The following is a 24,906-nucleotide window of genomic DNA, read 5'->3' as shown; positions in this document are numbered from 1 at the left end:
TACACCATGACAGGACAGAGGTGACTGCCCTGACTCGCCCCGAGACCAGGCGTCAGTCACCATTAACAGCAACACGGCATCCACCGATATCAGTCTACATTGTGGCTTGCAAAAGAAGCAATGAAGCATTCAAAAACTGCCCAAAACACTGAAGCACTGAACACCTTGCTTCCATTTCCAACAGCTTATCTTTGTGAAGCGCAATTTTCTGCATTGTTGGCGACCAAAACAAAATTACAGAGTAGAATCCACATAGGTAACACACTTCGGCTGTCATTTTGTCCCTTCTCGTTGAAGAGAAACAAGCGCAGGGCTCCCACTTAGTACAACAACTATATTCAGCGTAATGGTGTGTTGTATTTTTTTTAATTTGTTTTATTTGCTTCTATGCCGTACGACAAATTATTGCTTTACAATACATGAAACCGGTCCGTGGCGCAAACAACGTTGGGGACCGCTGCCTTAAAGCACTGATTCCCGTGGTTCGACAGTATGGCAGAAACAACTGTCCAGTGAAAGACCCCTTCAGTTAAGATGAGCAAAAATGTTGTGATAGCAGATGAATTCTTTTCAACAAAAAGGCAACTCATCATCAAAATTGTATTTCAATCCAACAAAATGCCTTTGGCCATACTTGCTGTGCGACGCTCTTACGCTTTTGATCCGCTGATGCTAAGTAGATTTGATTTGGCGGTAACTGATAGGCCAGACAGAGCCGACCAACGTCTTGGCGGCTATACTGTCGGCGAAAGTCTATAACTTTAATAGCCGCCATGTGTCAGCGCCTATTGAAGCCGACGTGTCGTCTCAGGAGATCCCGTGACAGATTCCAGCTGGGGTTATTTTCTACCACTGTCAACTGTCTAGGGCATTCTTAAACAGACGGAGCCCTGCGGAGGAATGGCTGGCGGTGTCTTGAGTGACAGCCACTGACTGCGTGGCGGCGTGAGTGACGGTCAGAGGTAAGGAGGGCCGACAGGTGAGCGACAGTTCCTCACCGACATGGACTGGGGCCAGTGGTACATCAGCGTCTCAGTGTCATCGCTTATCGATCGGTTGTCATCGGAGACGGCAAACATCAACCTGAACTACTCACCTGCAATTTCAATCAGTTCGTTCTGTTAACATGAGCTCTTAATATTGCTGGGTTTGCCAAGGTCTCATTCAGTGACGATGTGGATGTGAGGGTGAATGGTTGTCTGTCTCTAAATGTGTTCTGTGATTGACTGGCAACCACCAGTCAAGGATGGATTCTACCTTTGGCCCGACATCAGCAACTGAATATCGATGGAACGTTAATTGATTGTAACGTTTTACAACAGTCCATTAAGGAAATTGAATGAAATGTCCATCTCTGATTGGGAATCATGGTAAACGCATAGAGGATACTGAATCTTATTATATGGGAACCGGATCAGTACTTCAGCTAAAACATTGCCTAGGTTTCAACACCTTGGCACACAAAACTACAAAATAATTAACTTTTATTGAGTACATTTTTTGAGGAAGAAAAAAAACTTATATACTGTATATATATATATATATATATATATATATATATATATACTGTATGTATTCAAGATTAAAGTTGCACACGCACAAGACAATGAGCTTTAGAGAAAATCACTATTTTATAGAGGCCCCGCCTCTTAAAGGTACACGGACAGTATGTATAGTATGTATAGAGTGCATATATACCGTATGTATTTTAAGCTTGCAATTTTTTGGTGATGTCTTCAAAACCATTTAAAATGGGTTTGCATCTGGATGGTATCCCCGGCAATTAACGTTGGCTCACTCTATATTAAAAGGGGCAAAAAAGGAGTATCGTTTTGAGAATAGTCGTAAACTGTATTTTCGCTACAAGCAAAAGTTGACTTTTTTTAAATATATGAATTTGTTCTTGGAAATAGATATTATAATATACAACCTTTTTGTATCAAATGTACAACTTATTCTTCAAAATATACAACTACTATTATCTTAATAGATTATAATAATAATAATAATACTAATGATAATAATATTATGCTCCCACTGCATTTTTAAAAACATTCTTTTAGCGTGCATGCATGCTACCGTATGTTTTAAGCTAGCGTATGTTTTACCATGCCTGCGCCCAATAATACGGTGCGCCTTGTGTATGTGTTAAATACAGAAATAAACCCCGTAACTGAGACTGCGCCTTTTAATACGGTGCGCCCAATGGTCGTGAAAAGGCGGTAATTAAAAAATTTGTGTGATCCTAATACTCCTTTTTACCAAATTTCAAGATTTGCTCTCCCATAATTCCACATTCCTGGGCATATGTGTTACGATCTGCTGTTACGATGGAATTAGTTTCTTAAATCTCAATGTCATATGACTCCTACCTGCAAATGACACCAGAGAAACAGCACAGTCTCCTTGCCAACTTTTGTCGTCCACATCCATCAGAAGTATTTGGTCTGTTCCTCCAAACACATTCTTCAACAGACCACCGCTGAGCTGTTTTCAACATGTCTCCAAATCACGACTGTAAGTGCACAAAGGCCTTCCAAAGGAGGACAAAGGTTGTGTCGTTTCCCTTTTTTTTTTTTTTTTTTTTTAAAAAAAGCCTTCTTCAGCAGTGGACAATTGTCCGCCCCTTCTTTCGTCTCGCCACCAAGATTGCACTTAATGGTGCTCCGTCTGCAGCATTTTCCTCGTAATGGATGATAAGCAGAGTATCTGGCCTTGTGTGGACGCAAAGCACTAACCTACACTCAGTGTAAGGAACACTGTCCAATTAATTGGCACCCTGGGACGGAGTGCTTCGACTCTCAGCGGGCCATTGTAAAAGAATGTTAATTAGTTCAACAACGAGATGTGTGTTTGCCATTGTCGGCCTCTCGGCATTGATACTCTTGACTTGGAACTGAGGCAGAGTCAAAGAGCAAGGCTTTGATGTGGAGGGGAAACGGCGGCGAGATCATTTGAGATGAACGACTGACCCGCGCCCACGGAAAACGAATAACCCATGTCATGCTTTTGTTTCTTGGCTTCTTGAGCATGTTTTCAGATGAGGTTTCGGTGAAGAAGACAAGCGGGCACTGGAGTGGACGACTGGGGTTCAGCTGGAGCCAAATAAATGACAACATTTATGAAAGGCTACACACTGTGCAGGATTCTTGCTGTTGTTCTCGGCTCTGTGGAGAACTGCCAGGACCATTGGGTCGACTGGCTCATTTAGAAGACAGTCACAGTTTCTGTCAACTTCTTATAGTTGACATCGTTGTCTTCTTTAGACATCAATCTAGCCACGAGTGAACCAAGTGAACACCTTAAAAAGTACCACATACAGTGGTACCTTGACTTTCAAGTGCACCAACGTCTGGGTTTCATGAGTTAAAAGCCATCGTTGGATCGATTTTTTGATTTGTGTCGCGAGCCCAAATTTTAATTACGAGCAAGCTTCAGATATGTAGTCGCTGGAACGAAGAGAGAAAAAAAGAAACGCAACAGTCGCCGATGCAATTTCAGCCATTGATTTAACAGGAAAAAAAACATCAAACACACAAATACAAAATGAAAACACTCACCATGAGAATGGAAAAGACATTAACCCTGAACTAACCGCATTGAAAATGGCTAAAAGGACTGAATCTAGGCTCTTGATGTCATTTAGTGCGTGCATATGTGACTTTCCACTTAAAACAGCTACTATATAAAATCAGTTTATTTCTTTACCTTCTCTTTTATTATGTTTTTATATTGGGGGCCACGGTGAACGGCTGATTAGCACATCAGCCTAGGTTCTGTGGATCTGGGTTCAAATCCGGCCTCGCCTGTGTGGAGTTTGCATGTTCTCCCTTCTGCGAGTAATCAGGTTTCCTCCCACATCCCAAAAACACGCATGGTAGGTTAATTGAAGACTTTCAATTGTCCATAGGTGTGAATGTGAGTGTTCAATGTTGTTTGTTTCTATGTGCCCTGCAATTGCCTGGGATGGAATGGATTAATGGCATTTCAATTCATTTTAATAAGTAAAGGAATTCTGCTTAGTCATGGACTAAAAAAAATAAAATAAACTAAAAGACTACGTCGAAGGTTCACTATATTTGCTCGTGCACCCCCGGGGGTGTGGTTCAAAATTGAGCCTTTCTAAAAGAAAGGTAAAATGTAAACTTTTTTTTTTTTAAGATATAGCCACTATTAATCACATGCACCTGAGTCGTCACATTTTTAGCTCATTGTACTGGTATGTGTGCACATTTTTGGCCAGTTATCATAAGACCTTGTATTACTCTGCTGCATTTTCATGATGACAAAGTGATTATCATGAGGATACCAAATGCACAATTTGGGAATCCCTTACAGGACACACAAGCCTCGGATAAGACACACCAGAAGCTTTCACAGCGTATTTGTCATCGGTCCATCATGACCCTCAAGAGCCACTTTCCCTGACCTCCGTACCACAGTGTTGAGCGAGATCCAGCTTTGCAAACCAGCTGCCGACTGCCTACGAAAAACAACAACAACAAAAGACACGTCAGCCCGTCCTGTGAGTGACAAACAAAGCGGGAAGTGAGGTTACCAACAACAAGTGGCTCCTTTCACATACATGAAAGCGCAAGGGGAGAGCGAGGCAGGGATTCAACCGACCGACCCCAGGCGAAGGAGGGCCCTTTTTCCATTTAAATGAACCCATTCAGCAAAAATAAAAAATAAAAAAATAAAAAACCTTGATTCTGGCATTTGAACTTGCATGTTTACACAGTAGTATACACTGCAGTGATCCGGACTTTGTGTCGATCCGTTGCGGTGAAGAAGGAGCTAAACCGAATGGGCAGAGGTAAGTCTGGGCGTCCCTGCTAAAGCTACTGCCCCCGCAACCCGACCTCGGATAAGGGGTAGAAAATGGATGGATGTATACACAGTGGGCACTGAGGGGGGAATCCCATATAGTGATTATGTTGAGGGTCAGGGGCCACAGATGTCATGCGGGCCAAGTATTGCCCCATCAAAGGCGGTCACTTCGCTCTTACCCGGCCGCCAAACAACACAACAAAATGGGGATGAAAGACCCCCGCCACCAACACTGGAACACTAGTGTTTGGCTATTCAGCTGCAAATGTTTGCTGTCAAACTGTCCATATTCTATTTACTGTTCCTAATGCATTCAAAGTATGGCACTGAGGGAGGGGGTGGGGAGGACCGGGGTGGGGGTTCAGCGTAGCCGACAAAAACAGCGAGAAAGAGGCTCCCTATCCGTCTTCAAATGGAATTGAAGGAGAAAAGAATCTACCCTCATTGTAGAGACCCTCAGCGTTGTGGCGATCTCTATCCACTCATGCCGGGATTCACATGCAAGCTCGCAGGCGGATACAGTGGAACATCTTTAAAGGACATCCTCGGTTTACGAGGGTCCCGGCGAGGGCCTGGAATTCATATCGCAGAATAAATCTAATCCATTCGCAGCAAAAGTACTGTACTGTATATATTACGATATAAAATAAAAATGGAAGTGTTTTTGAATGGGTTGTATAGTCCTTTAGCAAAGCTAAATCATAAAACATACACAGCAAAAAAACATAGATATAAGGTAGTTTTGAGAACATTTATTGTGCAAATATCAAAGCTCAACATTAAAATTCAGCACTCTATGGTGCAAACTAACAAATAACATTGCTGATATTAAAAAATGTTCATATACTATTTATTAATATACTTTTGAGCTTGTAGGCTTCGCCACCTGGCTCACGAACAGCGTGCGGTAACGTACTTATTCATTTCCGGTTTTTGGACCTGTCGTGTGTGCTAGTTGATTACTGTAATGCTTATCCAGCCATACATGAGAGAATAGCGTACTGTACCACCGAAGCACTTATTCCGGTGCTTCACGACTCTACACTTTATGATACCTTAGCGGTTAGCATGGCTTTACCAGCTTCTCTCTTCTTGGTCAGTGTATTGCATGCGTAGGTCAATACCTGTCAGGAGGCTTGCTTATTTGCTGCCATGGAGTCAAGGATTAATTCGAGGATAGGAGCCGCACCGTGGTAGGACAGTCGCAGCCCGTAGCTAGCTGGTGCGGTGCACGATAGTGTCGCACCGCACATTCACATCCATAGCATCGCCATACGGTGGTTTTTACACGACGCTTACAACATGTAATGTATCTAAGGTAGTTACACTTATAACTTTAATAATAACTTCTGTTTATATAGCAGCTTTAAAGACACAAAGTGCGTTGACAATCCAAAACAAGGCCAAGACATACCTACATACCTTTTGTTTAGGTCCCTGGCATATTTGTACAAATGGAAGCAAAATACCCAAGCACTCAACGATGCAGAAAAGCACGTTGAGATAAGCAAACGGCCGTCTCGATTGCCAAAATAACAATCGAGGTAAGACTTTTAAAAGCCCTTGTCACTGACACCTCATAGGTGGTAACCGCATATGTTTTTGCATGTGTCGGAAACACTGCCTTCCTCTGCTTGTTTTTGGGAAAAGAAATGTACAGTGACTGTACAAACTATGGAAACTTAGAGACACACAAGTGCTCCTCTGTTGTCTTGTTACAAGCAGTCATATCTGAATAGAAAGCTTCCCCACCCCAACCCCCACCCCCTGCTCCCCACATGTATCTCTGCTGATAAACAAGTTGTTTGGCTTGATAAAAGGCAGCCCATTTCAACTTTGTCTGATTGAAAAAGATGTTTCACTGTAGAGGACATTAAAAAGAAAGATGTAGTGAGTACATGGGCAATAACCCCCCGCCCTCCTTGTACTGCAGGCAAAACCATTGTTATCCATATTTCAAATAGTAAACTCCTCTATAAAACCACTTCAAATTCCAAAGCCCGCTGGACCATTCAGCTTTCACACGGCAGCTACCAATGATAATTTTAGACGAGGGTCCTCTTCACAAAAAGGTAAAGTGGGAAGAGACAAAAAAGAGAGGCGGACTGACGCCCCACAATGAGAGCTTTTATTGCTTCTCCAAAAAGAGGAGAAACTGAGAAAGGAATACCCCGCCAACGACCACCGCCGCTGCTGCTTCTTTGCCGCATCATTTATGAGATGAGATAAATCTGACTGGTAATGAAAGCGGTCTGGGGGTGGGGATGTGTAAAGCTGTGACAGTTGGGAATTGGGATGTCGTTCTTCTGGGCGCTTTTGGTTCCTTAGCTAAAAAAAAAGGGAATAGCAACTTATTGTTTTCATGGCGATGACCTTTTTAGGGGAGGAGGTATCTCCAGGAACGACCAAAGGACAGTTTAAACGGACCGCCAGCTCCAGGAAGAGTCCTGGCAGTTCTGAATTTCTTCCTTTTACAGATGATGGTGGCCACTGTGCTCATTGGGACTTTGAAAGCAACAAATTTGTTTCTGTACCCTTCTCCAGATCTGTGCCTCGACACAAAGTCTACAGACAATTCCTTCGACTTCATGCTTAGTTTGTGCTATGACATGCACTTTCAACAGTGGGACCTTATTGTATAGACAGTTGCGTGCCTTTGCAAATCACACCCAATCGACCGAATTGACCACAAGGGACCCGTACTGGTAGACCGATGGACTCAAAAGCGCTTCGGCACGAAATCGGGACAAAAATCAGGCGCTGCTCAAGATGTTGTGTAAGCCCAGCGACACGCCGTCGAGCCGGTGTTTACACGTCACCTGCTAGCGGTGGCGTGTAGTGCACTCTCTCGCTGACAAAGACTGCTCGCTTTGGCTCCGTGTGGCCTTCAAAGAGCATACTTTAATCACCACATCTGGAGAGGGGCCCTATCTGATAAGGCAGATGAGTCGCATCTCTGGACACTTCAGAGCACAGTACTAGCCCAGTTCAGCTGGTTCTTTAATCCCTTAGCTTATTGTCTGCCTTCTACCTTTACATGAAGACCTACAGGTGTGTCGTATGCATCCTTGTCACCTAAATTCACAATTTTATTACAAAAAGACTCTCCATAGCTAAATGACTAATGAAAACATGACAAAATACAACCCAAAATACAATCCAGTATTTTAAAGTACAGTACACAGTTAAAAACACTTGACTTATAGGTTGTTGCTTTTTTTTGCTTTGTGTTGGGAGCCAAAATTTGAGTTATGAGCCAGATTCAGATATGCCGCCGCTCAAATGAAGTGAAAAAGTCACACCCAGACACTCACGCAGACTGAAACAACCAACTAAGCCAACTCAACTCCAGCTTCTGATGTCACTCGCTAGGCCACGCTCCTTAAACACACACATCCAACATACGACTACTACAGTATATACAGTGCCTCCACTTTATGAAACGTTAATTTCTTTACATTTGCTTTTATTATGTTTTTATACACTATAGTTCTATTGTAGGCGGGCGGCACGGTGGACGACTGGTTAGTGCATCTGCCTCACAGTTCTGAGGAGCGGGGTTCAATCCCCGGCCCCGCCTGTGTGGAGTTTGCATGTTCTCCCCGTGCCTGCGTGGGTTTTCTCCGGGCACTCCGGTTTCCTCCCACATCCCAAAAACATGCATGGTAGGTTAATTGTCAACTCTAAATTGCACCATAGGTGTGAATCTGAGTGTGAATGGTTGTTTGTTTATATGTGCCCTGCGACTGGCTGGCAACCAGTTCAGGGTGTATCCCGCCTCCTGCCCGATGATAGCTGGGATAGGCTCCAGCACGCCCGCGACCCTTGTAAGGAGAAGTGGCTCACAAAATGGATGGATGGATGGATAGTTCTATTGTTCTTCATTAAAAACATATAAAGGGCACCAGAACAGATTAACAGCATTTCAATTCATTTCAATGGGAACAATTTATTTGATATAAAGGTATTTATATAGCGTATTCTCGAGACGGCAACCAAAATTGGAACCCAGGATCCCTTGACTGTGAGGCAGACATGTTAACCACTACTTCACCAAGCTGCCTAGTGTATTCACCTTCTAGCAAAACAGAGACCCTCCACATTTCTCGTCTCTGTTTACCACACACAGACTGAGTGGCTGAAAAGCCAAAGCATATGGAGGAGGTCAGTCCAAGTTCTTTAAACTGCCAAGGCACACAATAGCCACCGCGGTGCGACAATGGCTCAGCTCGACACAACAAACCAACGAAGCTGCTTGCACACACACAAGATTTATTGCATCCCTCTTACAAAGGCCACCCACTGACCTCCGCGGCACGATGACACCGGTAACCGGAGTCCACTTGGTCAGCTTCTCTTCAAGGGCTCTTCTCCACCCAAAAAGAAGTTAGACTAGCAGGAATTTGGACACTAAATTAGGCAAATGTCTGACAACGATATGCATCATCGGCCATGATGGCCTTCTTTAAATGAGTAATAATAATATGTACCCTTATAAGAGAAGAAGAAAAATATAGACAAAGAGTTACGTGAAATGAGCTTTCAAAACTTTCAAAGCAGTGAGACTAATTTGGTGGAAAGATCGGGAACCTGCAGGGCGACTTTGGCCTTCAAAATCAAAGCCCTGGTGGAAACGGCGATGACGCAATCTTACAAACCTGTCTGGTTCTTCATCTCATCACAACTCGCTAGATTTCCAAGCTCCCGCAACTGAGCTGAGACAAAGAACTTGGGCAGAAACACCGACTGCGCTCAAGCATTTTTTTACTCATTAAAGTGATGACGCCGGCACGGTGTACTAATGGTTAGCACATCTGCCTCACAGTTCTGGGGACCGGGGTTTGCATGTTCTCCCCGTGCCTGGGTGGGTTTTCTCTGGGCACTCCGGTTTCCTCCCACATCTCAAAAACATGTGTGGTAGGTTGATTGACGACTCTAAATTGCCCGTAGGTTTGAATGTGGGTGCGAATGGTGGTTTGTTTCTATGCGCCCTACGATTGGCTGGCGACCGGTTCAGGGTTTACCCCGCCTCCCGCCCGAAGATTGCTGAGATAGGCTCCAGCAGCCCGCGACCCTAGTGAGGATAAGCGGTAAAGTAAATGGATGGATAAAGTGATTACGTTTCAAGAGGAAAACCCCCTTAATCAGACTGAAACTGTGATTAGGTATAATTTAGATTCCGAAGGTAGGTCACGAGGCGGGAAGATAGCCAGACAGTGGTTAAAGGCAAGATGGTTAGACAGTCTGTCGTCTGTTACCTGAGGCCCAACAAGGCACACCGTCGCTGGATACGTTGCGCTTTCTCTCGTGCCGATAGACCAGATGGGGTTTGTGGTGCTCGTCGTCGTACTCCTCCTCCCCCTCGGCGTTCAAGAGAGGCTCCAGGAAGTATTCACCGTCCGATGTTGTGAAAGTGCCAATCTGGAGCGGGACGAGAAACAACAGGCATGGCTCATGAGATGCCTGTGCACAAGTACATAGAGTGGAACATCTTAAGTCGCTAAGTTATAATAAAGATTTGACCTTTGAGGAAAAACGTTTGAAAGTATAACCTTGGGCGAGCAGCAGAATACACCATGGAGCGGTCACCAGCCAATTGCAGGTCACATCCAGTATCGATAAACACCCATTCACATTCACACCAGTTTAAGAGTCCCTCTCTATCGTTGTTGCTTTCAACATGATGTCTGCTTTATTTGGATGAAATGAAATGCAACCATTAAAACTCACACACCCACAGGGAGAACATGGATAGATAATTTCTATTTCAATTATTTCCTATGAGCAAAATTGAAGGATAATGTATTGAGCGTTCTGGGTTCCACTGTGATTTCATGCTTTCAATAGCTGTGGTCTACAAGCTTGCACAGACAGCCTCAGGGTGTCACATTTGTCTATGATTGACATGCTGACTAAGTGAAGTCTTGTTCGAGAGCTGGTGGCTGTTAAAGCTGTAATATACACCAGGACAACACGTTTCTCATCTGGTGCAGTTCTAACTGTGAATGTACATTTCCCTCCCTGCAGGAGTGACATCATCATCATACATGGAGAGACGGATGCTAATATTGATTTGGCAGCTCAGGCCGCCACAAAGCTCCTTAGGTTACTCAGCCGTGAGGCACAACGCTGTTTGCATGGTCATTTCATGCACGCTTAAACAGGATATCGCACGCTGGAATGTTTCCTTAGCGCCATTATTCCATGGATGTCCTCACAAAGTGAGACTTGACAGAGAGAGAGAGAGAGAGAGAGAGGGAGGGTGGGGAAAGGCGGGAGTTGCCTGGGGGTACAAATTGGATATGGAAAACATGACCGTATGTATCTTTCCGTCTTTCAAAGGGCGGAGGATTAGCAGAAGGGTGATGTCAGGAATTACGACAGGGATCCTCGAAAGCGCCGCGTGCCTCGAGTGCTACATGTGCTGAGTGCGGCGCTTGTGGAAACACAACGCTGGATGGAAACAAACTGGAAGTTTAAAAAAACACAACCGCCACGCACGTGACTAGTTAAAGGTGCACGAATCGGGGTTAGCCTCAAGGCATTAGCTTACACTGATCACCGCTAGACTTAATTCATACCAGCGGCAGTGGAATCATGAAATGGCGGTGAAGGGCAGTGACACAAAGTCAGATTGTTATGTGCAACAATGAGCGGACAACAACTGTGTGCTAACAAAAACTTTATTCATCAAAGAGGTAAGACAACATGGACCAACACCACGACACTTTATGGCACTGTGACATTATTGTAGTAACACTTGTCGAAATATGGCATAGGGCCAGCACGTGTAAATCATAGATATTGCATATAACGTGGTTATTTATCTCTACGGTGTAAAAAAATAAATAAATAAAAAATTCTTCACACGAAACAACTTCCTGGCGATGTTATTCTTCTCTTACGACCGTCATGCTTTCAGAAAAAGTGTTCCAAAAGCAAAGACTCACACTCGCAGAGTTAATGCTTTTATGCTGGCTAAAATTAGGTCTAGGGAGGAGACAACCACTGCAAAACTTTAACTTTGGGTCACATTTTTCACCCAAACTTTGATTGTATTCTAAATTGTAAAACTTTTGGGGTTTTGCAACTTCAAGGTACCACAACTGTGTATTAATCCAAGTGCCAATTAGATCCATATGAACTCCAAAGTGCAAATGCGACTCATTTATTTTGTGTTTGTGTGTTGCAGCGACAACCCAGAATGATACTACCAAAGTGAAAATGTCTAGTTTAAGCATGCCGACCTTCTCAACTCGTTGATAAATCTCCCTGAAGTCGACATGGAGCGAGTGGAAAAGCGTTTACTTGTTTGCCTTACGGATTTATCTCTTTCACAGCAGCAATGACCAGCATGTTTGGCTACACTCATTCTTGACCTTGTAAACATTTGTCAAGAACAGCATCAAGTGAAGGCTACTGAGGCTATTTGGTTCATTTACATTTGAACAAAAATGGCCTTTTTGCGGAATACTTGATGGACTTTAAGTTCTTCTCTTTCTCCTCCTGACACTGATCATATGCACTATCTATCTATCTATCTATCTATCTATCTATCTATCTATCTATCTATCTCGCTATCTATCTATCTCGCTATCTATCTATCTATCTATCTATCTACAATATCTGTTCTGCATTCTTCTAATGATTGTAGATTTGTCATTAAATACGGTTCAACTTCTAAAAGGTGAATGGCCAGGCAGTCGTAGATCCATTCATACATCCATCCATTTTTGTATAGCGCTTATCCTAATTAGGGTCACAGGTGAGTTTGAGTTTATCCCAGCTGACTTTTGGGTGAAAGGCAAGGCACATATAGATAAAATAACTATTCACATACACATTCAAACAATTCATGCCAGTGAATCGCTGTGGAGACCCATGGCGGGACAAGCCGAAAGTCACAACAACAGTAGTTTAGCTAAAATGTTAACAAAGGTGTTAAAACGGTGACAGTTTGACCCTGACACACATAATAACCATTATTTCCCCAAGGAAAAAATGTATTGTACATTGCCCCAAAAAAAAGCGATCTTGGAGGTTCTGCTGCATTAAAATTGCCTTCTGTTGCTGCAATTTAAAGAGTATCAATGATTTATACATAGTAAGTGGTAGTAGATGTTTACCTGTCTTTTGTAAATCACTATCTTTGGCCAGTTAACTTTGATCGGAGGATTGCACCTGTGGAAACAGAAAGCCGCCTTGTCAAGTGACTGTAGGGCGGAGGTTGGGGAGCAGAGTTTCCATGTTTCCCAGCAAAAAAAAAACAACCCAAAAAACAAAAAAAACAAAGTTTAACCAGACACAAAGGTTGCTGTTCAGCAGTGGGTGCTGAACTGGACTTTATCGCCCAGAGAAGGGGGGACTGGGGGCTCGGTTGTGGGGGTTTCCCTTTGAAGCTGTTTCATAGCTGTAACGTGTAATTAAACACAAAAATACAGTGGTGCCTTGATTTACAAATCTCATTTGTTTGATGATCATGCTTCAACTCAAAACACTAATTCATCCATCCATTTTACGTTCCGCATATCCTCAGAGGTGGTGGGGTACAACCTCAACTGGTCGTCAACCAATCGCAAGTCATCTTTGCCTATTGAAATGAATGAAAATGCCATTAATCTGTGCTAGCCCCACGTTGCGCTCCTCCTTCGGGTGTGTCTGTCTTGGCCACTAGAGGGCAGTATAATACAGTCCGAGAGAAGAAGAAGAGTTTCACAACAGACGCAGTAAGCTGTAGTAATAAAGGTCATTTTTTGTTGTTGTTTTTTTTTATAGAGGATAAAGAATACATACCTGTGAGTATTGTTATACAGTCTAGCTATACTGTATGTGTTTCTGCACCTTTGTCTTCAAATATATATAACACTGCAACTATCGATGCTATTCATTAGCCTGTCTATGGCATTTTGCATTAAAAATGACTGAAGTGGTTGTTTCAAATACACAACTTATAGGCCTAATTCTCGTGTTTAGTGTGACAGTAAACTATAACTGACTGTGGCAATAAACAGCTACAAGGCAGGACGCATGGAGCAAGGTTTATGAGTACTGGACGGAGCCAACGCCGGTCCGCCGCCGGTCCACGAGCCCACCAGCGGCTTATACGTACTAGCCTACCTGCTAGTAGCAAGCCACTTCGCTGTGTAGCTGTCCAACTCGCCGTCAGCTCGTTGCGTGAGCCGCGTGTGGGTCATCACGACGATGAGAATTTATCAGAGTCTGGAAAAATCTATCGTGTCCATTTTATTTAGCGAACGATAAGTCAATATCCTAATTATCGTGAGAGGCCTATGGAAGACGTCAGAAATCTGAGAATATTTACTCTTGAGTGGGTGAAAATGTGACGATTTGGACAATTTCAAATTAAACACGATCCCTAAACAATTAATCAATTATCCAAATGGTTATCGATTAATTTGATAATCGATTAGTCGTCGATTAATCGTTGCACTTCTACTCGTATCTCAAGGCACCGCTGTAATACAATAGTGTCAATCTAAGTCAGTTTCAAGTCATTTTTGTTGTCTACAATTTATAATGAAACTACATAGGATTGCCGATTTTATATTGGTTGTACTCCATCAAAAGCCGCCATGCCAGAATTGCCTGGAGGTGGTACACAAGCCCTTCCAGGGAGTGTGATCGTTGCACAGAAGTGCATCGCTCGGCGCCGGACTGAGGATGGCCTCGTTTGTCACCGAGCCTGACTCACCACACACTTCTTTTACGCACCTCCCGGGAGCTAGTGTTTCCCACGGTGTAAACAAGCCAGGAGTTTTACTGGCTGGTTGTCTCCTCGTTCTTCACGCCGTTTCTTCTCTTTCTGGGCCAGTCACAGCTCATTCTGAAAAGGCCAAATGCTCTTTAGTCGCACCATTTATCAGCTTTCAGTAACTATGGGCGAGAAGGGGCACCTGCTTCTTCTTCCCCTCCAGAATGACTCCTTTGTTTTAGGGCTTAATTATTCCTTAATGACCTCATCCCGGGAAAAATCTGGCCAAGCCATTAAGCCCCAGCGATCAGATAGGGACACATTTATGACCCAATAGCCTCTGGTGTCATCTCCATTGTGCTGTCATTCTCAATGAGTGATGATGCGGATAACTAACAAAGATTGCTTGAAAAAGGATGCAAACATGTTTGGATAAGCGAGTCATTCAACAAAATCGGGCAGATGGGCAATTAAAGGCTGATTAGCCTGATAAATTTAGCAAAGCTCAGATCTCAAATTACTTTGCAAACATGGGAATCACTTTATGGAGTGTCTTTTTTCTCCCTTTCTACATCTTCGCATTCATCACGAGGATTGCAGAGGCATCTCGACGGTTGAACACAATGCATTCTGAGACGGTTGTTGTTCGGATTTGGAAGCAATTATTCCCCACGAGAAATAATGGAAATACTCTGGTCCTGGGTCAAACTGTCACCATCATCAAAGCTTTATTAACTGCAGGGGTAATCCATCCATTTTCAAAGGCGCTTGTCCTCATTAGGGTCGTGGATGAGCTGGAGCCTATCCCAGCCGACTCTTGGCGAGAGACACGGTATACCCTGCACTGGTTGCTAATCAATCGCAGGGCACGAAAATAAGTGTTATACAAGTGTAAAAATAAGTGACACAGTCATAATATATGAGTGATTTACCTATAGTACATTTGAACGATGTCATGAGGGGAAATAAATTTTTGTTCTATATTTTTTGTTAAATATTATTTTTGTAGGAGTTTGCATGTTCTGCGTGGGTTTTCTCCGGGCACTCCGGTTTCCCCCCACATCCCAAAAACATGCATGGTAGGTTGATTGAGGACTCTAAATTGCCCGTAGATGTGAATATGTGCGCGAATGGTTGTTTGTTTATATGTGCCCTGCGATTGGCTAGCGACCAGTTCAGAGTGTACCCTGCCTCTCGCCCGAAGATAGCTGGGATAGGCTCCGGCACGCCCGCGACCCTTTTGAGGATAAAGCGGTACAGAAAATGGATGGATGGACATTATTTTTGTAGACTTTCGATTGCATATAAACTATAAATGAAAGTGTGTTTTCCCCTTATACTGTACGAATCATATGTATGATCTTTTATACAACAATTAACAGTAACTGTTGTGTAACAAATTATAGGATGGCTTACGTCATGCTGTTCTTCTTTAGATGGCATGGTATGAATCAACAGTGCCTCTAGCGGTTGAACCCAAGCAATGCAATCCATTGAGCTTCACTCAATAAGTTACAGTCTGATGAAACCGAGGCTGAACTTTTTGGCCATAATTCCAAAAGGTTTGTTTGGCGCAAACACAACGCTGTTCATAATGGAAATGGGGCCTTAGTCAAGGTGGAAGGAATTTTGAACAGTCAAAAGCCAACACCCGTCAGTGTTAGCACAAAACCTTCAGACTTCTGCTAGAAAGCAAAAAAAAAAAAAAAAAATGTCAGGAAAAGCCTACTAGAACATCTTAATCATAATTTAGGGTTAATCAGAGGCACTTTAAATGGTGGCCGGCGTGTTCTGACTCACATTTAACATGAGATTTCATGTGTGTGGTTCATTTATTTATTTTTTCAATTGAGTTCTCCAGTATTGCATCTCTGCTTTTTGCAGATGATGTGGTTCTGTTGGCTTCATCGAGCCGTGACCTCCAACTCTCACTGGAGCAGTTCGCAGCTGAGTGTGAAGCGGCTGGGATGAGAATCAGCACCTCCAAATCTGAGACCATGGTCCTCAGTCGGAAAAGGGTGGCGTGCCCTCTCCGGGTCGGGGATGAGATCCTGCCCCAAGTGGACGGAGTTCAAGTATCTTGGGGTCTTGTCTGCAGTGATGCGGACTTAGTATCGATCCATTGTGGTAAAGAAGGAGCTAAACCGAAAGGCGAAGCTCTCGATTTACCGGTCGATCTACGTTCCTACCCTCACCTATGGTCACGAGCTGTGGGCCGTGACCGAAAGAACAAGATCCCGGATACAAGCGGCCGAAATGAGTCTCCTCCGAATGGTGTCCGGGCTCTCCCTTAGAGATAGGGGGAGAAGCTCGGTCATCAGGGAGGATTTCAGAGTAGAGCCGCTGCTCCACCACATCGACAGGAGCCAGATGAGGTGGCTAGGGCATCTGATTCGGATGCCTCCCGGACGCCTCCCTGGTGAGGTGTTCCGGGCACGTCCCACCGGGAGACGACCCGGGGATGACCCAGGACACGCTGGAGAGACTACGTCCTTCGGCTGGCCTGGGCACGCCTCGGGATCCCCCCGAAAGAGCTGATTGAAGTGGCTGGGGAGAGGGAAGTCTGGGCGTCCCTGCTAAAGCTACTGCCCCCGCGACCTGACCTTGGATAAGCGGTACAAAATGGATGGATGGATGAAGTTCTACAGGTTTTAGGTCACATTAATGGTGGATAAAGTTTTGAAATGATTTATATTGGGCTCACTTTTTTTATATCACAAAAACCTGGCATTTGAACAGGGGTGTGTACACTTTTTATATGCACTTTAAATGTTATCCTGGTACAGTACTAGGTCCGCCCATCTAAAATAAGGATTATGTCACCGGAATTCTTCCTGGGGGTCTTACTGTCTGCATTGCAGGGGTCCAGCCAAACTGTCCCCCGCGCCAGAATCCGGTGGGAGTGGCGACGGTCAAACGTCCCATGCCTTATGTGACCCATGAAGTCATCCCTCTCCTAATATCTCCATCACTTATATTGGGCCAGTAAAGTCATTACGAGTCAGTAAACTTCTAATAACCTGAAACGATGGTGTGATAGGGGTCATCAAACATCTGTTTTTGACTGAGATAAGGCTGGATTTACACTGCTGGTTCCCAATTCCAATGTAATCGCTATTCCTAGCTCTTTTTTTAAAACTTTGTATTTCCGTGTACATGAGAAGTGACACATATCTGTGTACATTCACAGAATACGTGAATAAAAACTGATGCCCAAATTAGTACGTAGATAACTCCACAAGTGTCACTACCGGGCAGTGACAGCACAGAAGTAAACAATAATACATAAACACTAGAAATATTAAATGTTACATAGCATTTAGTTGGCCTGGGCTGACCTTTCCCGTCTGACTCTTCTTATTTGCATCTCTGACGCCGTTGCTACTGTTGTACATACTGTACTGTATAACGTGTGTCTTACTGCAATTTGGGTTGCATAATTTAGTAATGTTTTGGGTTAGTTTTCATATGATTTATTTTTCTATTTGATTATTCCTTTTTCATTCTTAAAACAAACCTGGAGTTGTACCCCAATGTCACTGTATCTGCACCAGACAGGGACAACAAAGGGTTTCTGTTCCACTCGATTGTATTGTATTCTATTTGATTCAATGGAAATTCACTTTGGGTGTTACTGTTTACAATTTATTTATTTGTAACACTTGTCGAAATATGGCATAGGGCCAGCACGTGTAAATCATAGATATTGCATATAACGTGGTTATTTATCTCTACGGTGTAAAAAAAAAAAAAAAGCAATAAAATAAGTTGTGCATTTGAAACAAACCACTTCAGTAATTTTTAATGCAAAATGCCGTAGACAGGCTAATGAATAGCATCGAATAGCATCGTTACTGTTTACAATTTATAATGTCAAAAACTAAATAGGATTGCAGATTATATATTTCTCGTATCAAAACTAAAACCTGTCGCAATGCTTCTGGCATTTCTTTAAGTAATTTTGCGAAAATGCCGATGGTAGCGATAATTTGCTGGTCATGATAATCATAATATGAAATGGTCATACCGTTTTATGTCAAGTGTACACATGCACAATCTAATGAAAGCTTTCTCGAAATCTCTGCCCTTGCTAAGATAACAATGCTCAGTTCTGATGAGCTACTACTTTAACAATATGTTTATTCGTGTGGTTGTAGCTGAACATTTTGCCCATCTCGTGTAACGAAACAAGGTAAGCAAAATAGCAAGACCTTTCAGTGTGACGCATTCCAGGTCCGCACCACTGTAAACTACAACCACTGTAACGTCCTAATGTAGTTTATCCTGGTGTTTTTGGTTTTTTTTTGAATAATGCAATCTTTGCAAAAGCAGAATGCCTGCCTGTCCAGTTCCTATTCACTTAACCTGCTCAGGGTCATTGAATCATTGGCAAGACGGAGAAACTTTCACTTTTACAATGAATGAGAACTGATCCTATCCCAGCTATGTGAACCACTACACTACACTACAAGAGCCCTGAGTAATTCACGTCATATAGGCCAAAACAAAAAGGTACAAGGATGTCCACAGTGCGTATACATCAACTGCCAGCCTCTTTGTCACGCAGATATCCTGCAAAATGCCAAAAATCACCTCAACCCCAGACACTGTCACTCAAAGACGGCGGCGTCTCATCTCTCGTTGTCCTCATTAAGGTTGCCGATGAGTTTGAGCCTTCCCTGCTGACTGGGTGAGAGGCAAAGTATACCCTGGAACGGTCCCCAGCCAATCACGGGGCACATATAGACAACCATTCACACTCGCAATCACACTAATGGGCCGTTAAGATCTTCAGTGAACCTAAAACGCATGCTTTCGGAATGTGGACGCAAGCCAGAGTACCTGGAGAAAACCCACGGAACACCCATTCCTGTCTGTCACGGCCCAAGCCAACAATGTTTCCGTAGGTCTCTACGTCCTCACAACGACGTTTGCATTCGTTGCGCACATAACGAGTGAAGCCACGAACAAACTAAAAAGAAATATGAAACAACAAGAGGCAAACTCCACATAGAGATTTGAACCTGGGATCTCTTGACTGTAAGGCAGGCTCGCGAGCCACTGCTCTGCTATGCTGCTTGCTATGAGGGAACCAGGCCAGAGTTAAATGCCACAGTAACAATATAATTAGCCAAAAAAACGAAAGAATCCCCATACTTGGACATCTTCCACCTGTTTGAGTTTGAATGACGTTTGCACACGTAAAAAAAAACATACATAAATAAATAAATACTCAACCACAACATTCAAACTGCACACAGAGATTTGAACACAGAACCGCTCTACTGTGAGGCAGACGTGCAAACCACGAAGACTGCGTACTACCGCAGTAAAAATCATGTTTAGCAGTGATTCCCAACCACAACCGCTTTAACAAAGGCTGTATCTTTGTTCATCTATCTATGCCGGCCATGTATAATGGCAGCCTGCAGGCAGGGCAGATCGATGCTCTTCTGCTGGATGGCAGAAGGTACATAATTGACCTTTGTGTCCACTCATTGTGACATTTTTGTTATTTTGTCAGAGATTTTTCGAATGGCAAATACGTGCCTTGGCTCAATACAGGTTGGGAAACGCTGACGTGCTGCACTGAAGCAACTAAACACGGGTGCAAACCGGGGTTGCAGCGAGAGGGCAAGAGGGGGGGGAGGGCAAAGTGGGCACTCACGAGGCCGGTGCACAGACTGAACACCGCCGGCTGCTCCTCCCGGGAGTTGACGTGTCCTCGGAAGAAGCAGTGGCGCATGTCCACGGCCTCCTCAGACTGGCTCTCGCCGGCCGCTCCCAAGCGTGTGACCGCGTAGGCGGGCGCGATGAAGTCCGAGTGCGCGCTCAGGTTGAGGTGGAAGCGTTGTCCGAACGCGTCGATCCGGTAGTGGAGCCGCGGGACGGACAGCTCGTCGTTTAAACTCCTGCGTCTGCGCCTGTAGTGCAACGTGTGCGGGAAGGACTCTCCGAAGTCATTGACCCGCAGTGGACTGGTGATTTGGTACGATGACAGCTGCTTGATGAAGAGTTCTGCAAGGGAGAGTGCAGGGGTTAGTGCACACAAAAAAAGGGTGTCATCTAATAACTCCTGAGGCGTTTTAGCGGAATAAAGGTCGTACCTTGTTTTGGATGCAACCGGTACTGCGCGGCGAGCCGCACAAGCGCTGACAGATGACACGCGAGTCCCACCAGCCAGATTGCACACTGCATGGTTCCCGCGGCGGTGCTCTCCGCGGCGACCCCTTCGTCGAGCTCTCCTCACCCCCCCAGCCCACCCCCCCCTCCCCCGCTCCGCTCCCTCTCTCCTCGCCCCCCAGGCCGGCTTGTCAGCAGCGGCAGGTCGCCGGATCGACGGAGGCTCTTCGCTGCAGCGCAAGACCGGCGACGTGCGCGCGTCTCATCGCACTGCCCCCCCCCCAAAAAACAAAAAGAAAAAGTAGCAGCCCCAGACTATTTATTTATGACACATGCATCCCACCCCCCAAATACACACACGTACACACACGCACATACAAACACACACACACGCACTTGTCTTTCGCCCCTTGCAGGGAGTTAGCCGCCCGGTGCAAACTAGAGAGTGTGCGCTGAAAGGAGGGAGCGGTGCCAAGTATGCTTTCCCTCAGCCATCCCCTCCTCGACCACCCTGTGCAAGCCCAAGGCGCACACACACATGCACACACACATATACACACACTAAAGCCCTGGAAACAACGCCCCCTGTGGCCCCGCAGAGCCAATGGAGAGAGAGAGAGCGAGAGAGAGAGAGAGAGAGAGAGAGAGAGAGAGAGAGAGGGAGGAGAGGACGAGAGAGAGAGAGAGAGAGAGAGAGAGAGGGAGAGAGAGAGAGGGAGAGGGAGAGGGAGAGGGAGAGGGAGAGGGAGAGAGGGATGCCTCCAGCAGCAACTCCACGCGTGGGGGCCAGCCTTGTGGACTGTATGCAAATCCAATGACATTATTATTATTATTTATTATTATTATTATTATTATTATTATTATGCACTATGCAAAAAATGGCAATAGACGACCACAATGTATCCCATCGCAATGCCTAATTGTTGACGATTCTGTAAATATGGTGGTCCTTGTTCATGGCTGTCTACATGCTGGCTACCAAGTCGGACTTTGTTTTTATTTTTTTCCCCCGTCCTCGCTCTTCCGTTTTTCTGTGTGTGTGCGTGTGTGTTTGTGTTTGTGTGTGTGTGTGCACTCGTGGTTGACAACGAGGCGCTCTAAAGCGGCCATGCCGGCGGAGCCGCAATTGCGCCTGATGACCGCTGATGACACAAAAGTTTTTATGTGGTGGGGGGACTCATGCCAGATGCTGAAGAGTGTTATCAGATGACTATTTAACCATGAACAACAAAAAAAACCTAAAATGGTAGGCGGCACAGTGGGCGACTGGTTAGAGCGTCTGCCTCACAGTTCTGAGGACCGGGGTTCAATCCCCAGCCCCGCATGTGTGGAGTTTGCATGTTCTCCCCGTGCCTGCGTGGGTTTTCTCCGGGCGCTCCGGTTTCCTCCCACATCCCCAAAACATGCATGATAGGTTAATTGACGACTCTAAATTGCCCGTAGGTGTGAATGTGAGTGCAAATGGTTGTTTGTTTGTATGTGCGCTGCGATTGGCTGGCAACCAGTTCAGGGTGTACACCGCCTCCTGCCCGATGACAGCTGGGATAGGCTCCAGCATGCCCGCAACCCTAGTGAGGAGAAGCGGCTCACAAAATGGATGGATGGATGGAAACTCAAATGGTGAAAAATAGTTTCACGCTATACTATACTGTCGCCACAATTGAGTACCAGATAAAACATTTTTCGCACATATTTTCAGCAATTATGTTCAAACATAAATAATGTATTTATGTTTGAACATATTTTGAAACAAATACCTTTGCCAAATTGGATCGGAAGGGGAAGACGCTCAAAATGGGTCCGATATCGGTATGTAGATACCCACTTTAAAGGTACTTGATTGAGCTTTATCAATAGAGTATCACACATACATTACAATATTAATATTTTGACAGGCTCACCTGTGGGACAGAGTCAGGCAAAGGTAAGTTGATGGATTTCTTGTTCACCTCACACACTAAACTCAAAATGTATCTGCTGCACAATTACTGAAGTGAATCATTGTAGCTCAGTACTTGGTGTAATTAATTCAACCATAATCAAAAATGGCTCATGCAGTTTTACTCGAACTGCACTTTAAAATGGAACGATACATTTAGGAAGCGTATGCGACGTTTAGGTGAGATGGGAAGTTTAATCAAACTTTTTGTGCTCTTGTTGCTCCTTCATCAATTAATTTTATTTAAAGGTCAATGGCCTTCCTACAGAACTTGTTAAAAAAAAAAAATCCAAGTCTATTTTCTAAAACTTACTGTGTAATAAAATAAATCTTTTTACACAGCTCTGCAATATACTACATGTATACTTTTTGGCTTTCCTGGCAAGTATAGTTTATCTGGCACATACAGTATGTTGCTTACGCTTGTATAAACTCCAGTACCAAAACTTTAGTGGGTGCAATAAGAACTAGTATTCCTTTCTTTTGCTTTCCAAGGAAAATAAGGCTCCTTTTCAGTATTCCACGCTATAGACTGGCATGACTCAGTCTAGGCATATACAGCAAGATGTAAAATAGTTGCAACATGAACCTTTTATTTAATATGCTTGGGGATCAGAGTCTTGCAGATCTCCTAAGGGACACAAATTCCAGTTTTGGTGAGTCTTTGCTATTTTGTCAATTAGTTATAATCATCACTTGTGGGAAAAGGGAACTAATCAAAGGCCGAAATAAAGAGAGTGGAAGGGATCGTGGAGTCATCGTTCACTGTCGCCTGCCAGAGGAAGTCGACTCACTCGGCCTCTACGAGGCGCTCAGCTTGTCGTTAATCATTTGGACCGGGTTGAAGTCTTATGCAAAGTTGATGGACGTCTGAAAAGCGCTTTTGTTTTTCCTCTCAGCATTGCGACTCGTTGGACTCGCTGGGCACACCGGAAAACACTTGTCTATTTTGGATGCAAAGCTTCCTGTCACACAAAGCAGGGAATGGATGTTACTGGTTTCTTTTTTTCAAGGACTGTGACACTTTACAGATACAATTCTGACACGGGCAAACTTGACTCAGTAGGCCTACTACAAAGTGGCACATGGCTCTAATTTCGTAGACAGCCGATCTGCGGTGGGGCACAAATGCTGGCGGATCCTGATTTTTGTGCATGTGCAAGGCTTGCTGCCAATCTGGCAGGCCGGTCGGTCTGCGGCGAGCTGAAAGACTGTCCTTGGCCAATTTGGTGGCAGAAAGTTGGTCTAAACCTATGCATGCTCAGACCACGTCTCAATCCTGGCGCAAGGTAGGCTGCTGGTCTAACGTGATTTTGGTGAATTTGATCGAGGCAGAAGCAGACAAATACTGAGTTGTGTGGACATATTTAAGTCAAACTCATAACATTTCTGGCCAGATTCAGCGGTTTGTATTCATTGGAGCTCTTCTCTATAATAATGAAAGGTTGGAGTTGAAGGGCTGTTCCAGATGGGCAGCATGTTAAATATAATAAGCACTGCAGGGATGTTGACTCTTTGGATCCCGTGCAGCAAACAGGTGCCAAGGACTTGAACCATCATTTGGGCTTTATACCTGTTTTTACTAACGAGTTTACATCCCCCATGGCATACTTTAAAGTAAACCATGTGAGCGCAGTCTAGCTTGTTTGGATTGTTTTGACTATCAGTACGCTCATCTGTGACTGTGTTCTTCTTTATTCCCCTTCTCAAGGGCCTTGACACAAGGTTTTTGTCTCGTGTGTTTATAACAGACTTTCTTGGAATCCTCAAATTTGGAGCAAGCCCCCGGTACAAAAGGTCCAAGATGTTTTGTTCATGCGGATTAAAGACTAATGGCTGCGAGTTGTGCAAATACCACTCAGTCCCTGTTGAGTTGGGAAACACATCCATTTCTCACACAGATGTGGCAAACACGGCCTTCGTCATCCTCTGACTGAGGTCATCGCTTGAAAGAAAGATCAAATTACAAACTACAAAATAGCCGGACAGTGTTTTAGGGGGGGGGTTCAGGGTTCTCACGTGTTAAGCATCTCGGGCTCCGATATGGAGTGGTATGTATGTACAATCCTCTGAAAAGGTTGACCCCTAGGGTGAGACAGGGAGGTTAAAATGCAAGAAATGTTGTGAAGGGAGAATTAAGACTTCTGGATCTTCTTTTGGACATTTGACAGCTAAAAGCTAAACTCAGCCAAACCTGCAGTCGTTGATTTGGACTCTTCCTGTAGTTAATAATTAGGTGTATTCTATAGATATTTCAGACCAAGTATGCCTATAACCAATATCAAATATATTGAGAATTTTA

At 44.3% G+C, this 24,906-nt stretch overlaps 1 protein-coding gene across 1 annotated transcript in view; it reads right to left on the bottom strand.

Moving 5' to 3' along the window:
- The window catches only part of LOC133403263 (A disintegrin and metalloproteinase with thrombospondin motifs 20), a 118,490-nt gene extending 97,714 nt beyond the window's left edge, over positions 1-20,776 (bottom strand). The window contains exons 1-3 of the mRNA XM_061678019.1: positions 20,650-20,776; positions 20,211-20,560; positions 10,089-10,251 (exon numbers count right to left, since the gene is read on the bottom strand). Coding sequence (XP_061534003.1) covers positions 10,089-10,251; positions 20,211-20,560; positions 20,650-20,740 — 604 coding nt within the window. The 5' untranslated portion in view covers positions 20,741-20,776. The remainder of the gene's footprint in view (positions 1-10,088; positions 10,252-20,210; positions 20,561-20,649) is intronic.
- Positions 20,777-24,906: the final 4,130 nt, after the last annotated feature.

The sequence above is a fragment of the Phycodurus eques genome, chromosome 5 (assembly GCF_024500275.1).
Source record: "Phycodurus eques isolate BA_2022a chromosome 5, UOR_Pequ_1.1, whole genome shotgun sequence".
Lineage (NCBI taxonomy): Eukaryota > Metazoa > Chordata > Actinopteri > Syngnathiformes > Syngnathidae > Phycodurus > Phycodurus eques.
This window is presented reverse-complemented; position numbering and strand designations above follow the sequence as displayed.